The sequence below is a fragment of the Felis catus genome, chromosome A3, assembly GCF_018350175.1.
Source record: "Felis catus isolate Fca126 chromosome A3, F.catus_Fca126_mat1.0, whole genome shotgun sequence".
Classification (NCBI taxonomy): Eukaryota; Metazoa; Chordata; class Mammalia; order Carnivora; family Felidae; genus Felis; species Felis catus.
In genome coordinates, this window is record NC_058370.1 from 21,033,696 (window position 1) to 21,051,211 (window position 17,516).

General features: G+C 46.9%; 1 protein-coding gene across 4 annotated transcripts in view; it reads right to left on the reverse strand.

Annotated features, from left to right (window-relative positions):
- Positions 1–5,844: 5,844 nt before the first annotated feature.
- ACTR5 (actin related protein 5) overlaps positions 5,845–17,516 on the reverse strand; it is a 31,198-nt gene continuing 19,526 nt past the window's right edge. The window contains exons 6-9 of one of the 4 annotated variants that reach the window (XR_006595192.1): positions 16,627–16,743; positions 15,525–15,645; positions 14,818–14,950; positions 5,845–6,488 (exon numbers count right to left, since the gene is read on the reverse strand). Coding sequence is in view for 2 of the 4 variants with exons in the window: in XM_023251257.2 (XP_023107025.1) it covers positions 10,002–10,259; positions 14,818–14,950; positions 15,525–15,664; positions 16,627–16,743 (648 nt within the window). In the remaining 2 variants the exon portion in view is untranslated. Of the gene's footprint in view, positions 6,489–9,641; positions 10,260–14,817; positions 14,951–15,524; positions 15,665–16,626; positions 16,744–17,516 lie in introns of those variants that run through there. The other 3 variants (XM_045053636.1, XM_023251257.2, XR_006595191.1) reach the window with 3 other exon arrangements.

Consider the following 17,516-nt stretch of genomic DNA (forward strand, 5'->3'; position numbering starts at 1 on the left):
GCAGTTCTGTCTCCCTCTCCCTGCTTCCTGGATTCTACATCACAAGGCTTAACTACCTGTTGCTCACACGACACTAGAAATGTCTGATTTTTTACGTTTAAAAATCCAGGGGCGCCTGGGTTGGCTCAGTCAGTTAAGCATCTGACTCTCGGTTTTGGCTCCGGTCATGATCTCACGGTTTGTGGGTTCGAGCCCCGCACTGACAGCACGGAGCCTGCTTGGGATTCTCTGTCTCCCCTCTCTCGCTGCCTCTATCCCATTCGTGCTTCCTCTTTCTCTCCAAAGAAATTAATAAAAACTTAAAAAATGTATTTTTAAATAAAAGTAAAGTCCAACAGATTCCCACTCAGGTCCTGAGGACTAACAGGGGAGCGTTGTGGGGCTGGTGGACACAGAATCACTAAACAAACATCACTGATACGAATCAATTCCATTCCTACATGCCGGCAACAAACAATTAGGAAATAGCCTTTTTAAAAAAAGATGCCATTTACGATAGCAATGAAATCTAGGAGGTGTCTAGGAATAATAAACCCACATAAGATCTTTATGGAGAAAAATAGAACACTGTAACTCCAGGCAGTGAAGAATTAAATGTTCCAGATTTTAATAAAAGGTTCGCACGTGAAATAAATAGCATATACAAAACCCGTACGGAAAAGATATATATGTCCCATGTCAAACTAGGTAAAGGATATGAATGGGGAATGCTCAGAAGAAACATAGGTAAGCAGAAATCAAAGGGCTATTGACTAAAACCACAGTGAGATATAATGTACTGAGCATTAGAAAAAGATTTTAAAGTTATAAATATGCAGGATCTGTTGAAGTCTGGAAAATGGGTGGCTACCTGTAGAAAGAGTATAAATTGGTATCATTTGGGACAGTGCTTTGAAGTACCAGTCGACATTAAAAAAAAATTTTTTTTTCAACGTTTATTTATTTTTGGGACAGAGAGAGACAGAGCATGAACGGGGGAGGGGCAGAGAGAGAGGGAGACACAGAATCGGAAACAGGCTCTAGGCTCCGAGCCATCAGCTCAGAGCCTGATGCAGGGCTCGAACTCCCGGACCGCGAGATCGTGACCTGGCTGAAGTTGGACCCTTAACCGACTGCGCCACCCAGGCGCCACCCAGGCACCCCGACCAGTTGACATTTAAAACATCTTCTCATCCAGCAACTTCATTTGCAGAGTGTATCCTTTCCGAATATGCGCGTGTGCGGGGATATTCACTGCAGCGTGATCCGTAAGGGAATAAATTCAGAAACAGAGCTATTTAGGGGCGCCTGGGTGGCTCAGTCAGTTAAGCGTCTGACTTGGGCTCAGGTCATGCATGATCTCGTGTTCGTGAGTTCGAGCCCCACATCGGGCTCTGTGCTGACAGCTCAGAGCCAGGAGCCTGCTTCGGATTCTGTGACTCCCTCTCTCTCTGCCCCTCCCCCGCTCACACTCTGTGTCTTTCTGTCTCTCAAAAATAAATAAAGATTAAAAAAAATTAAAAAATAAATTTAGAAACAGAGCTATTCAAACGCCATTCAAAAGCAGAATCGTTAAATAAATCATGACATGAAATATCATGGAATGCCATTCAAATGTCTGAATGAATGAGCTGACTTCACAAACAATGTGCAGGAAATATATGAATAAAACTGGTGTAGTCCTCCTGCATGACATGAAGACCTGAACAAAGGAAAAAGGCACTTTTCCATTTGGGGCTAGAAGAGTCAATAAAGGAAAGATACCATCTCTCATTTCTCGATCTGTAATTTTAATGGGATGCAAATAAATATTCCAACAGGATTTTTCTGGAACTTCACAAACTGATTCCAAGGATCATGCAGGAAAAAAAAAATTTTGAGGTCCTTAAAAAAAGAGAGAGACTTCTGGGGAGACAAACTCTATTGCATTTTAAAGCGTGCAACAAGGTAAGAGTACAAGTTCATTATGAATTCAGGAACAGACAGAGAGATGGATAGAGCAGATGAGTGAGTCTGGAAGTAAACCACAAAATAGAAGGTCATTTAATAAATAATGAAGGTGGCATTTAAATCAGTGGCGAAAAGACAGATTACTTAATAAATATTGTTGGTACAACTGGCTAGTTATCCGAAAAGTAATTCAGCTGGAGTCCTACCATAAACCTCCCAACAGCAACTCCAACTGGATAAATAAATCATGATACATGCGTGCAGTGAAATCCTCCAGAGCAACGGGCATGAGCGAACCACGGCTACATGCGACAGGGATGGGTCTCAAATTTTTATTTAATGCTTATTTTTGAGAGAGTATGAGCCGGGGAGGGGCAGAAAGAGAAGGGGACAGAAGTTCTGAAGCAGGCTCCGTGCCGACAGCCGTGAGCCCGATGCGGGGCTCGAACACACGAACCGTGAGATCGTGTCCTAAGCCGAATCCCGACACTCAACTGACTGAGCCACCCAGGTGCCCCACAACAGGGATGCGTCTTAAATAAAGACCATGGTTAGGGATGCACAATTAGGGGGCAAAACTATAGAGAGCACAAAAAAGAATATGTTAGAAGTTGATACAGTGGTTTCTTACCAAGGGAAAAGGGCAGATTTTGATCAGGAAAGATCATATTGGGGGTTTCCGGGGCGGGGCATGGACGCCAATGTTCAGTTTCTTGGCCACCATGATTACACAGGTGTTCATTTTCTAACAAGTTGTTAAGTTCTATGCATTTATATTGTATGCCATTATGTTTTTTTACATTAAAAGGTTTAAAAGAACTAAATGTATGGAAAGAACACATAAGATTTTTTTCATTAGCTCAGAGTAAAGTTTTTCTAAAGATGAGATAAAACCCAAAAGCAATTTTAAAAGACTGCTTGATTTGAGACCATCAAGAATTATGCGTGGAAAAATACCTCAACAAAAGTCAAATGACAAACACCCATTACAGGGAAATGTTTGCAATTCTTACCACATTTCTTAGTATAAAAGGGCAAAGGGTCGGGGGGGGCAGTTTTTCAGAAGGCTGTGAATGAGTTATCCATGGAACATAACACAAAAACAAAGATGAAAGAAAGAACACGGAGGTTCTCTTTGTACTGATGTGGTACGATTTCCAAGATATACTGTTATACTGTGCATAGCACGCTACTGTTTGCGGGGAAAGCATATATAGGTCATGGACATGCTGATCACATTCTCATGGAGTTGTCATGTTTGTGACACATATACACATACGTACGTTTTTCAAAGATGAGAAAGAAGCCACTCCGTATGCAACGACGTGGAATGACATCTAAGACATATCGCTATGTGACAAACAAAACAAGGCTAAACGAGAGTACTAATGCTTTTTAATTTTTTTTAATGTTTATTTATTTTTCGCAGAGACAGAGAGAGAGACAGAACGTGAGCAGGGGAGGGGCAGAGAGAGAGGGAGACAGAATCCGAAGCAGGCTCCAGGCTCCGAGCTGTCAGCACAGAGCCCGATGCGGGGCTCGAACTCACACACTGCGAGATCATGACCTGAGCCGAAGTCGGACGCTCAACCGACTGAACCACCCGGGTGCCCCTTTAATTTTATTTTTTTAATGTTTATTTATTGTTGAGAGAGACCGAGAGACAGCGTGAGAGTGGAGGAGGGACACAGAGAGAGAGAATCCCAAGCAGGCTCCGTGCGGTCAGTGCAGAGCCCGATGCGGGGCTCAAACCCATGAACCATGAGATCGTGACCGGAGCTGAAATCTAGAGTTGGACGTTTGACTGAGCCACCCGGGCGCCCTGGAAAATGGTGGTATTCTATCATTGCTTCTTCTTCTATTAGCTGGGAATCCTCTATAAAGAAAAATTCCCCTGTCATGTATCTGTTTACCATGGGGTACATTTGGTACGGGAAAGGCAAGATGAATACCTGCTTCTTTCACTTTATATCCTTTTCAATTATGAGCTGATTCCTCCAAAGATTACCAATGATGAATTCATGGATTTCGACATCTGATGTGCTTTAACCCTTCATCTGTATTCTTTCTGATGCTCCAACGATCTCATTCCTTGGCCAGTGGGAGCCACTTCAAGTTAGCTCCTGGGTTCTTTCAAGACGACCCAAGAGTCTTTGGGAATCTTTGATAGTTTCCTTGCTTTCTGATGCAACAAGATTTTCCAGGTTCATCTTGTATAATTCCCGCCCCAGAACGGGAAGCAGTCATTTCTCCAAGGAGCCCTGGTTCCTTTTAATAAGAAACAGTGCCTTTTAATGAGCCCTGGTTCCTTTTAATGGGAAGCCACACTGGGGGTGTTCCTTGATACTGGGTTGTTCATTATTTCTAGATCCTATTTCAAGTAAGACGGTACTATGTTCGGAGAGAAAATACATCATGTGCTCTGATACTTGTGATCCAAATTCAGGATTATAGGACTTTTAATTTTTGATTTTATATTTTTATCTCTGGTCTCTTAGGCTGGAAATGTTGGTTTCTAACAACATTAACATAATTCTTTGCATATATATGTATACATATATATACACATATGTATATATGTATATATACACATATATATGTGTGTATATATATGTATACATATGTGTGTGTATATATATATTCATATCTTCAGAATAGCCATACCAATGCCATTACTAACAACATAATTGCTGAAAACAGCAAGATTTGCTTACAGTTGTTTTGTTCTTAGACTATATCCCACGAAAGATGTACATTCACTTACTGGACTTTTTTTCTTCATTGCTGTGAAAAAAGTCACTTAAAATAAAATCACCTAATTAAAGTCACCTCATTCAAGACATAAAACTAAGACCCCTCTGTGTAAGTAAGCTGCCAACTTGATAATGAGGTTCACTTGTGCCACTCTGCTTTTGATTTTTAAGGATTGTGCTCACATTGTGAATAAAAAGTTGGTTTGTTTTATAACTGCATGTAACATATACACAGTTCCAAAGCCAAATACACAAAGCGCGTATTGTTAATTCAAAGTCATAGAGGAGAAAGAAGAAGAGGGAAATTGCAAATACAGACAACGGACAAATAGTTTTACCTTCATTTTTAAGCAGAGATCTGTCAAATGAAATGCTGTTATTTGGGCAATATATAATTAAGCAAAGCTACCAATTACATTTTAATTTTTAAAGATACCAACCTTTTTGAAGATTTATTTTTACAGCACGATTACATTTCTCTGAAGCCCAGATGACTTAAGAGAGTCCTTTGTTACAAATAACATTTGCAGCCAAAATCAGAGCAGGATGGGAGTCCCACATTTTATCCGAACGGGCTCCTTGAAACAGCTTTCTGCTGCTCTCAGGAGAGTGCCTGCTCTTCCAAACTTTCAGGGGGAAGAGGGACCGCCTCCTTCTTTCTGAGAGTCTCTTCCCTAGAAATTGCCAATGAGGAAGATCTTCATTCTCAAGGTCGAGCCTTGAGCAGGCCTGGGAACTCAGAAGACGGAAAGGAAAAGAGCTTTGGGGAGTTTGCCAACTCTGCTCCCAGAGCTCACAAGGGGCCAAGGCCCAGGAACTTCACCTTCCCCGGCCACCCCCTGCTTTTATCTTCTTCACCCAAGCAGACTCTCTGGAAGCTCTTTTCATTCTGGTCCTTCTCCAACATCAGTCCCAAATTCAGAAAAGAGGCTTCGGGATATTCTGCATCCACGTCACCTTTGGTGCACCCCCAAAGTGGGGGCACCACAGGTCTGTTTGCTCATCCTATGTCCAAAACCCAAGGCTCACCACACAGAGGGGATGCCAGGATGAACTGGGTGTAATTGGCAGGTCCCCAGACTTCCCAGCTACCTCAATAATCTTGGAAGAGCTTCCCTACTGTCAGACCCAGAATGTGGGGAGAGCTGCCAAGAAGAGGCTAGATTCTCCTCCTCCTCGGGGGGGGTGGGGGGGGTCTTTGTAAATGTTTTGGTTTTATTCAGATTCTTTGTGTACTTTAGCAACTGGGTGTGCCTTTTCACAATGGCTGACGGGAAGGCCTATGACAAAGCCTGACAGGACCGCTATCAACAAAAAAGACTTCCTCAGTTCATACTCTTGGAACATCCTTTACTGTGAATACTGACGAGGGCATGGACATTTGCTGGCAAGGATAACGCCTTCTAGATTTAACAACACTTCTATTTGACCCAGTCCAAAGAACTGCTGGTGTTCCAAGGTGGGGAATGATCATCAAGTAAACTCCTCCTCCCAAACTAAAGTTGAAGAGTTTCCAGAGGTTCGTCTAGACTGAGGAATGCCCATCAACTTGGCTCCTGGGCAATCCCCAGATGGTTGTCCAGGCTGGGAGAGGGCTGGCAGGATCCAATACAGCCCCCTCCCAGCCAAGTGTTCAACAAAATGTTACTCAGGCTGGAAAGAACCAAGCAGGTGAATGCATCTTCCAGACAACTCTTGTTGTCCAGGTTGGAGAATGGCTATGGGGAGAATCCCAGTACACTTCTTCTAGATGGTTTCCAAAATCTTCCTTCCAGAAGGAAGCCTCCGCCCGTCCTGTGGCATTTCCTGAGAAGAATGTGCAAGTACTGAAGCCAAGGAAGCCTCCCCCACCCCCCACCCCCATCACTTTCTTGACCAGTAAGAGTCAACATGCAGGTAAAACCCTATCTTTCTAGATTTCTCCAAGACTACCGACTAAGTTTAAAAAATTAAAAACGTGTTACGGGGTTTACAACATAAGTGAATAGCAAAGCACGATACCAACAGCAAATCTCCAATGTGAAAAATGGAGTTCTATGTGACAACATTCTTACACTGTGGGTGAAGTGTTCTAGAATTAAGTAATGGCAGACTATGATAAGCTAAGCGTGTACACTGTAACTTCTAGATCACCTTTCAAAAATGACAGAGACATAACTAGTCAGAGGAGATAAAATGGAATGCTAAATCACACAGGGCTAAATTATGTGCTCTGGCCAATGAAAGAAATCTTGAGTAGGTGTGCTATATATAACGTCAGTTCTTGGTGGAAGCATTTCGGAGCCGGGACCGGACTCCTGATGTTCCTGGTTCCTTCCTTTGCATTGAGATGGCAGAATCCTAAGATGGCGTGCAATGATTCTGTGGGACAGTGCATGCCCCCCCGCCCCAGCCCACACGCACATGCTGACATTCACTGGACACACAGCATACGAAATAAACCTTGTGTGAAGGCTCTGAGGTTTTTGGTATTTGGTGGCTACGCTTGCGTTCCCGGAGTAAAAAACGCTTGGTCACCATTTATTACCCTTTCATGTGCTGATGGATTCCGTTTGTAAATAACGGACTTGTGTTTACTTCACTGATATTTTTTTTTTTAATTTTTTTTTAACGTTTTTATTATTTATTTTTGGGACAGAGAGAGACAGAGCATGAACAGGGGAGGGGCAGAGAGAGAGGGAGACACAGAATCGGAAACAGGCTCCAGGCTCCGAGCCATCAGCCCAGAGCCCGACGCGGGGCTCGAACTCACGGACCGCGAGATCGTGACCTGGCTGAAGTCGGACGCCCAACCGACTGCGCCACCCAGGCGCCCCTACTTCACTGATATTTTTAAGGGAGGCTGGGCTATGGTGGGTCTGTGTGTGTGTGCACGCAATCAGATTTGGATAGAAGTTATGCCTAAAAATAATGTAGAGAATTTCTTTTGTTTTCTATGCTCTGAAAAGTTTAAGGAACATTGGAAGGATCTGGTCTTTAAAGGCTAATAGAATTCTGTGAACGTAACTGGATCAGGAGCCTTTTTGAGGGGGCAGCTTGGTGACAATGGTCTTTAGTTTCTGTATGGAAATGGGTCTTTCCAAACTTTATACATCTCTATCAGGGTCAGTCTTGGTAAATGGTATTTGCCTAAAACATGATGATTTTATCTATATTTTCAAATGTATTTGCAAAGACTTGTCCCACAGTTCTGAGTTTTGTTTTAGTAATTGTTTCCTTATTTCATGTATTTGTTCTTTCTCTATTCGTTCCACTAAATTTTTGTTGGTCTTTTGCTAGCAGGTTTTGTAGTATTTCTTAAATGTTATTGTGGGTTTTTTTCAAATAAGCATATTTTACCATTTTCGTTTATCATTATTCAATTTCTTTTGCCAACTCCCTAGTGTTATACAGTGCCTTTAGAAAGTCTGATGACACCTAATTTTCCTTTAGAGTGCAAATCACTTTGTCTTTTCGCCTGAAGGCCCAGAGGATTTATTTGGCTAGGATTTTCTTAGAGTTGGCACTTCTGAGCCAGTTTTCCCAAGCATGTACACAGCATGTCTCTGCAGTACTTATATTCAGAACATTTTCTCTTAAGGGGTAAAGTATTATTCAATTACCCTTTAAACATGAATTTCGTTCCATTGTTTCTCTTCTTCCTTTACAATATAAAGTTCAGCACAGTCAAATTTTCTTCAGCTATGTTCAGCTTGATTCAGGTTCCTTTGCCTTATCTGTAACTTTCTCTTAATTCTCTCTCATTTGGTTATTTCGTTTTCTTTCTTTCCGGGTGAGTATCTCCCCCCTTGGGCATCTTGGATTTAGGTTTCTGAGATCATTTTTCGGTTTTATTCAGTTTCTTTCCTGGGTCCTGTCAGTTCCCAGTTCACATCCGTCTGGTCATTTCTACCCAAAGCTTTCCATTTCTGTTGTGGTACCCTCCCGACTATATGTGCTTACCTAATTATTTAATTCACGTCAGAATGCCGCATTGCAATTTTCCTCTGGCTTTTTTTCCCTCAATGTTTTCTGCTAACAAGTTGGACTTCGAATTTTCTGGATTTGGTCTTTTCTCGCAGATCCCCATTAGGACGCTGCAGTGTTACTGATGTTCACAGTTGAGCGTGTTAGGTTTACCTGAGCAACTCTCAGCTGGAGGATACGGGTAAGGAGCAGAGCAGGGAGAGGGTCTGGGCGGGTCTCCAAGTCTCTCGGGGGCTCCCCCTCCAGGCGCTGCAGCGAGGCATTCTGCAGTACTCGGCACGGCTGCGTGGCCAAGCTTCCTCTGATCCTCTGTTGGCTGTAGTAAGTAAGTCTCGGAGCGCCAGCCCCTTCTGTGCTTCCCCCTATACCACCTCGGGCTGCCTCGGGGCCTCCCTCATCCCCAGAAGGGGATCCTCTCCAGGACCGTCAGCTCTGGTCTTGTGCCCTTTCCAAACCCTCCTCCCTATTCCTTCTAAGAATCCTCTATCTTGTGGGCAACCTCTCTGCTTCCTTATGGCTTAAAAACTCCCCACCCATATTTCAGATTCCTTCCCAGACTCAACCTGGACATCTGTTTCTGTAACCAATGATCACAAACGTGGTGGCTAAAGCAACAGAAATTTATCCTTTCCCAGTTCTGCACTGGTGACACCCAGATCAAGGGGTCATCCAGGCCATACTCCCTATGAAAGGGGAGAATCCTTCCTTGCCTCTTCCAGCTTCTGGTGGCTTCTGGCGTTCCCTGGCTTGTGGCCACCTTACTCCAGTCTCTGTCTCTGTCTTCGCATGGCCTTCTCCCCTGTGTCATTTCTTATACAAGGACACCAGTCGCTGGATGGAGGGCCCACCCTAAATCCAGGCTCCTGAGATTTCGTGGGTGACTGCTTTTGTCACACCAACATCACCATTTTTTGTACACGTGCGAAAGGCCTCCACCTGCTGGGCGTTCACACAATTCTGAATGAAGTCAGAAAAACGTCTACACTGATAGTATAAATTTTAAAGGATTTTTTTTTTAGGGATTTTCTTTAAAAAAGATGTTTTTGAAATGAAGAAATACAATTTTTACATTTTGTACATCCCTGTCCTCCACCCGGTCTTCATTTACTGCTGCGGAAAGCCGATGCCACAGCTCATCCGTGGTTCAGCGAAGACACCAGAAGGTCACATAAAGTCTCTTGGTTGCAGGAGCCCCAAGTGAATGCAGTTCCAAGAGTAACTCCCAGTGTCCCTTCACTGCTCTCCCCAGTGCTCGCACCCCAGTGCTACCAGAGGCCTCAGAGTGGACAACAGCTGGCACAGCCACCATCCGTCATGCTGGCCGACACGGCCCCGGGTCCCAGAGGGGCCCTGCTACGCCTGTTCGCCAGCGCCGCCTCCACTGGCCCCCGAGCCTTTGCCGGGGGCCTGGGCGTCTGAGAAGCGTGAGGCCTGCTTGGGCAGGCGGATGGGGACATAGATGTTGGACGCGCAGTGCTCCTTGAGGTACTCTCCTCCCTTCTCTTCATACTCCTTCCTGGTGATCCAGACCTCGTCATCATCCAGGTGATCCAAGGCCCAGTCCCGAGCGCCGTACCAAGCGTCCAGCACCGGGTTGGAGGCAAGCTGAACCTGAAACACAAACAGCGCTCAGCAGAGGGCTTGAGGAGTGAGGGTGCACAGGCGCGGCTGCAGCCCCCTCCGTGGCATCCCCGGAAACACACGCGCGGGACGGCCCCCACCCTCCAAACACAGCCGAGCCGAGACGCCGCGGATGTTCCGAGAGAGCACACAGGAGCGCAGGGCACACCAGACTTGACCTCAATCCACGGTCGGCAACTATTTTACAAACGCCAGGCCCACGCTGGGTCAGAGAGGGCCCAGCTGCCCTGCCCCTGCTCCCGCGCTGTCCACAAGTGGAGGGCAGTGGAGGCTGATGCGAGGCGGCTCTAGCCTCGGCGGCAGACAAGCCTCGGAGCGGAGACCGAAGAGCAGCACCTGGCGCGTTCTCCAGGACGCGGCCAGTGCTCTTTCCGCGGCCTAGTGTCACAGCGAGGCTGAGGTCAGCGGCCCCGTGGGGGCCCCTCGACGAGGCTGACCCGACCAGAGTGGGGAACAGCCTCTGTAGCTCGAATCGGGCTTCCTGCTTCCCGGAGTCTCTACCTGACTTCCCACCTCCTTCCCCCCTCCCTCCCCCAACCCAGGAGCCCGGGGTTGGGATGGTGGGTTCAGAACTTTCTGAAGTAACAGGCAGGCGACACGGCATGCGATCGACGGGCACAGATGGAGGCGGATGAAGCACATAAACACCAAAGTCAGGAGGCTGATGGACGGGGCTGCCGTGGGAGGGACTTGCGATAAGAGACCGCGAATAAACGCGGGTAACAAGGACCCTGCGCTCTGGCCAGAAACTCACTGAGAGATGAACGCTAGCAGGGGGACACTCCTGGCACCGGCTGAGTAGTGACAACCGGTGGCTTTTGTTATTACCAGTGAAAAAGCAGTCAGATACACGAATATAACAATGGAATGCGATACAGCCATACAAAAGAGGCTTCGAAAGTGTACCTACTGACACAGCAAAACAGTAATTTAAGAAGTTAAAAAAAAAAATACAGGTCACAAAATAAGCCATCGACATTCTCTTTTTTTAGTTAAAATCATACACGTTTAAAAGTTCATGTAACTTTTAAAACACTACTACAGTTGGATTTAAAATGTTTTGCTGTTAAATAAGAAAAAACTGGGGCGCCCGGATGGCTCTGTCAGTTAAGCATCCGACTCTTGATTTCAGCTCAGGTCATAATCTCAGGGTCGTGAGGTCGGGCCTGGCGATGGACACGGAGCCTAATTAAGATTCCCTCACTCTCCCCCTCCCCTCCTTTTACACACTCTTTCTCTCTCTCTCAAAAGAAGAAAGGAGGAGGGAGCAAAGAGGGAGGAAGGAGAGAGAAAGAAGGGAGGAGGAAGGAAGAGAAGGGAAGAGAAGGGAAAAGAAGGGAAGAGGGGGGAAGAGGGGGGAAGAGGGGGGAAGAGGGGGGAAGAGGGGGGAAGAGGGAGGAGGAGGGAGGAGGAGGGAGGAGGAGGGAGGAGGAGGGAGGAGGAGGGAGGAGGAGGGAGGAGGAGGGAGGAGGAGGGAGGAGGAGGGAGGAGGAGGGACGGGGAGGGACGGGGACGGACGAGGAGGGAGGAGAAAGAACCAAAAGAAACTTAAAGTATGCAAAAGTACACATTTAGGGTCTTAAATGGTTCATGTTTGAGCCACTGCTGAATACATAACCTAAATTTTGAAGATCAGGGGTAGTTCTGACGTGACGCACACTTGTTACATCAGCAGCTGCAAAGGAGCAGGACAGGAGGAAGAGACGGAAGATGGGGTTGTGCCACAGGAGACCGAACCAGCTGACGGACAGCTGGAAGGGAGCCCTGGCAGCATTCCTACAACGAATGTTCACACAGTAATTCACGGGAAAGGCTTTCACGAAGATCAAGATATAGAGCTTAAAAATCCAGTAATACGACGTGTGCTCAGTTCTGTCATCACAAGTCACGGCCACTGGCGCACACCCACACTCACCCTCTGCGCCATTACCCCCACGGTCTGGGCACCCCCACCCTTCCGGGGCCCTTAAATGCTGGTGTCATGTAAGGCCTAACCATGGACATCACCCAGCCTCCCAACAGTGCCCTCTAAAGATACGGTTACGCTAGGGGCTCTGCGTCCACCCTCCCGCCGCTCTCTCGAGCACTCGGCAGCTGGCTAGGAGTCACTGCTTCCTGGACATTCCCCCGGAAACTCCACTCTACCCGCCGCAGGAGTGGAACTCCTTATCCACCCTCTGGCCTGCTCTCCCTCTCCCATTCCCCAGTCCAGCAGAGGTCATCTGTACCCCATCAGCTACCCAACTCAGAACCTGGGGGTTGTCTTGGGTCCCACCCTTCTCTCCCCAAATCTGGCCTGTCACTCAGCTCACCCCCCTCACCTCTGCCACATCAACGTCCCCCTGCTCTCTCCTGATGCCTGCTGCATGTTTCCTGCACAGCTACCAATGACACCGAGCCAAGGCCCAGCACACGACAGTTCACAGGACAGTCTGTTCTTCCCTAATGCAGGCGGGCCTAGTAAGGAGTACAGTTAAGGACAGGGAAGGCTTCTGGAGGAAGTGACATGTAAGCCAGCCGTGGGACACTGGACTGAGATGGAAAGAGTGTTCTAAGCAAAGGGACTGAGCAAGTGCAAATGCCCTGAGGCAAGAAAACATGGCTTACTGGGGAACAAAGTAGAGGGTGGCAGGGAGAGTGATTCAAGGTCAGATCACAAGAGACACTGCAGACTGTGGTGAGGAGTGAGGACTCCACCGTAAAGCCCAGGAGTTGCTGCCTAACTGTTCCCCTGCTTCCGATATTTCTCCTGATTCTCCCATTTTCCACATCAGTCAAAAGTATCTTCCTAAATTCAAACCGAAGGAAACAATTCCCATGCTTAGACTCCTTCTCGGTCCCATGTGGCCTAACAGTAACAACAGCTATGCAGGAAAGTTGACCCACAGGCCTGACTGCTTACGAGGCCGCCCCTGGCTGGCACCCGGGGACCTGGATTTCAGGAGACTCGTGAAAGCAGCCCAGTGCTCCCGATGTCTGAATGTGCTTTATGCTGAACACCTGCTTCCTTCTGTGAGTCTGGAAATTTGGGTACGTGCCCCGCGGGGGTGCCTACACGATCAGCCCCCGGTGAAAACCTTGGACACTGAGTCTCTCACGAACTTCACTGGTTGGTCACATTCCACGTAAGTTGTCACAGCTCGTTGCTGGGGAGAATTCAATGTGCCCTGTGCGACCTCACCGGGTGAGGACTCTGGGAGCTTGCACCTGCGTTCGTTCCCCTGCACTTCCCCCCGTGCACCTTTTCTCCTTACTGACTTTGCTTTGTTTCCTTTCCAGTCACAGCCAGCAGTATGATTATATGTGGATTCCTGTGAGCCCTAGCCAATCATGGAACCCGGAATGATCCCAGGGAGCCCTCCCCTACCCCGCTGCCCCCTACAACAGTTAAGGTCTGAGTGTTCATTTTGTGCAGGCCCTGTGCTGAGCACTTGACCTGCACCAGCACACTGAATCCTGCAAACCGGAGGTAGGATTACCTCTTTGTACCAGGGAGAAAACAAAGGCGTGGCAAAATTCAGTAATGGAGATGATGGAGTAGGGACCAAAGCCCAAAACCCACGCCGTGACTGTGTAATACATCGTGCAGCACAGGGGACCAAGGCCACCTCTCAGCAGGACGCGTGGGCTCTGCATGGCTCTCCACCACACCCCTCTCCACTCCTCTTTAGCAGCTCAATGCTCCAGCCACGCTCAGCTGCAGCTTACGCCCTCAGCCGGCCTCAGGCCCCTGAGCCTTTGCTCATGCTGATCGCGGTCTGCAATGCTCCCTCCATCCCACCCCTCTCCAGTGTCTATATGGAGAACACCTCCTCATCCTAGGAAGAACTCATTTCCATGGAGCCTTTCCTGACCTCCAAGACTGACTGGTGCCCATGCCTGAACGTCCATCACGTTCTGGGCTATCATGGCCTATTCAGTCAGCTGCTGTTCCTCTGGTAGCAAGTTCCTTGGAGCTAAGGGCCGTGTCTAGGACACGTCGGCATCTGCAAGGTGCCTGGTCCTCGATGGGGGCTCAGACCATGTTTCTCAACGATCGGAGATTCACTAGATACGTTATGGGACACCCACACCATAGAATAAAAATTTAAAAAAATAGTACTTTGGAAGAATGACATCAGGAAACGCTCATGGTGGGTTAAAGAAACGTCGGTTACGAGACAGGTTACCCTCAAGTATAGAGAATCTGTGAAAGAGAAGCTTTGCCTGTAGAATAAGGGATGGGTGAAGAGAATGACTATTCTTAGTGGGTACTGACTGTATTCTCTGAATTTTATTAGATTGTATGTCTTTTTTCAGTTAAAAAAAAAAGAGAGAGAAATATTATAAACACGATTCCCATTCTGCTTTAAACAATTCAACGTATATCAAAGACCAGAAGGAAAGCCACAAAAATGTTAACAGTGTATATTTGTGGATGATGGAATTAGAAAGTAATTTTCCTCCTCTAAACTACTGTTTATTACTTCTGCTATCAGAAAACACTAATGCTATTTACGAAACAGCCGGTTACATAAACGACCAGTACCTTAAAAGAAGACTGAAAGGGCCTCATCTCCAACAGCTCCTTCTCGATTCTACCTTTCATCCCAGGGTACATCATGTTCCCACCGGTGAGGAAAACGTTCTGAACCAGCATGTCCTGAACGTCCTTGGAGTACCTAGGAGAGAGACAGTTCCTTCCGGTATACTCCTACCAACTTGAAGCTCAGGGGAGAATGCAGACGTAGAAATATAAACCCTTGGCCCAAAAAAGAAAACATCTGCACAGAAAGTGTTTAAAAAAACAAAAAAACACCCGGCATTTTTCACTTACGACTTTATAGAATTCATTTCCGTAGCAGGATTAGAAGTTTTGTGCCTTGACACGTTTTTTAAAAAGTGACTTTATGGAGGACTGATTTACAAACGTTTCGACGAGGTCTGATAAATCTATACATCCTAGTAACTATCACAAGATACAGAACAGTTCCATCACCCCAAAAAGCCCATCTTTCTACCTATGTGCTTATTTAAAAAAAAAAATAAAAAAATATAATAGCTTCATCTTATACGTGTTCGAGCACTTTCTTGTTACGACAAAGCTTAAAGCCACTCCAACAAAGTGGCTGCCATAGTTTCCTTCCTTGCCAGTGAGGCACATTTTCAAATGCCCGACCCATCTCATCTATCATTCAGTGCAAACTCCAAGGAAACGGTTCTGGTAAATCTAAGGCAAAGAAGGACCAGCCTCACCTGTCCAGGATGTACTGAAGGGTCTCTGCGACCCCCGCCTGCTCTTCCCCGATGAGAGACGGCTGGAAGATAATTTCTGGAGCCCGAATTCTTTCTGTCCCAACAAACAGCTGATGATAGGCTGCCAAGTTAAACACGGGCTTTAAAAACCCAAGGTTTAGAAGATATTTTTAGGCCACAGTGACAAACGTTCCAGTTGCCAGTTCCCTCAAACCGCACTTCTTATTCCAACACAGCTTCTGTCCTTTGTTCGTGCCAGAACAACCTCTCCCCAGCTCTCCTGATACACTAGTTCCATTTTCTACCTTTCTTCCACTTCTGAATCACAAATACCTACAACTCTGCATCATGAAATGGTCCCTGCGTGGCAAGAAAAGGGACCTCAAGAAGAGCAGCAGCGGGAAGTTTTCTCCCAGGTGAGCCCCAGACCCGGATCAGTCTGTCTGGTGGCCATTGCAATGACAGAAACGTGGGCCCAAATGAGGATTAAGCACAATGACACTGGCTTAAATGTATATGAAACCACAGGGCACCTGGATGACTCAGTCGTTAAGTGGTTAAGCGTCTGACCCTTGGTTTCGGCTCAGGGCGAACTCTCGAGGTTCGTGAGTTCGAGCCCTGTGTCAGGCTCTGTGCTAACAGCGTGGGGCCTGCTGGGGATTCTTTCTCTCTCTCTTTCTCTCTCTCTCTCTCCTCTCTCTCTCTCTCTCTCTCTCTCTCCGCCCCTCTCTCTGCCCCTCCCCTACTCATGCTCTCTCTCTCTCTCTCAAAATAAATAGACTTTAAAACAAAAATAAAATAAATGAAACCACTAAAGCTAGTCTTTAAGTCTAAACTTCTCAATCACTTGCCGAAATGTTTCTGCGAAGCAGACTGTTTCCCACAGGTTCACAGATCTTAGTGCGGGAACCCCATTAACCAGCAGGAAAAGTTTTGACTGCAGAAGCTATAAGCATTAGCACCCCCACCTCCCGCCTTCCTAGAAAATACAACAGGATTTTTTTTTTTTTTAAACATTCCTAAACAAGCAGACTAGACCAGACTGGTCATTTATGTCAACAGTTTCAAAGCAGAAACATGGTGCAGGTTATCGGAGCCCAACCTGGACAGTGGCGACTGGCTTCTCCACCTCAGGGGTTTCCTCCGAAAACAAGGGTTCAAAATCATTGATGCTTTCCACGTCTTCCAGAGTCGGCTCGAGCTGCTCCAGGTCAGGGGTCTAAGGACAGAACAAACAGGACGAAACAGCACCTGTAACTTCAGGCCTTCACTCTACCAGTTCACCGTCACGGACAAGAATTGGTGTTTCGCTCCATGTCCTAAAAATTGATACAAAAACGATGAAAATTTTCTAGACTGTTTAAAAAAAAAAAAAAAAAAAAAAAGAGGAAGACAAGTGAACACAAGGATTAAAACCCTAAAAAGCCAGGAACAGGCTTTGCTCCTGTCCCCTACCTCACACAAACCTCAACAGCCCCCCGACCCCACCTTCTCTCTGAAGCCCTGCGGTGGGGCTGCTCACACGGGACCCAGGGGAGGGCAGGCACACACCACACACACAGTTCTGGGGGCCAGGGTGCAAGAGCTGGCGTCCCACAAAGTGGCCCAGACACCAGCAAAATTAAATAAATCTCTTATCTGCTTAATAAATACAACTGCCAACACTAATGGACAGCCAGTCCCTTAACAGCCAGTCCACTGGGCTGGAGACGTGACTAAGAGCCCCCGAGGTGACAGCTTCGGAACTGTGGCGCCCCACACAACAGGCTTTCCTCTTCGGTCACAGGGAACCTGGGTGGAGCCTACGCATGCTGGCACCGCTCCCAATAGAAGGTTCAGGACCCACTGTAACTTGGACCCGGACAAGGAATCTGGGCAGCGGTAGTGCGGTTCTAGATGACATCTCTAGCCATCTGTGGTTCTGCCATGTGAAAGGCAGAGGAGTTTTACCTCTGGACTCAAGGGGGAGAAGTTACAGGAAAAAATGCTGCG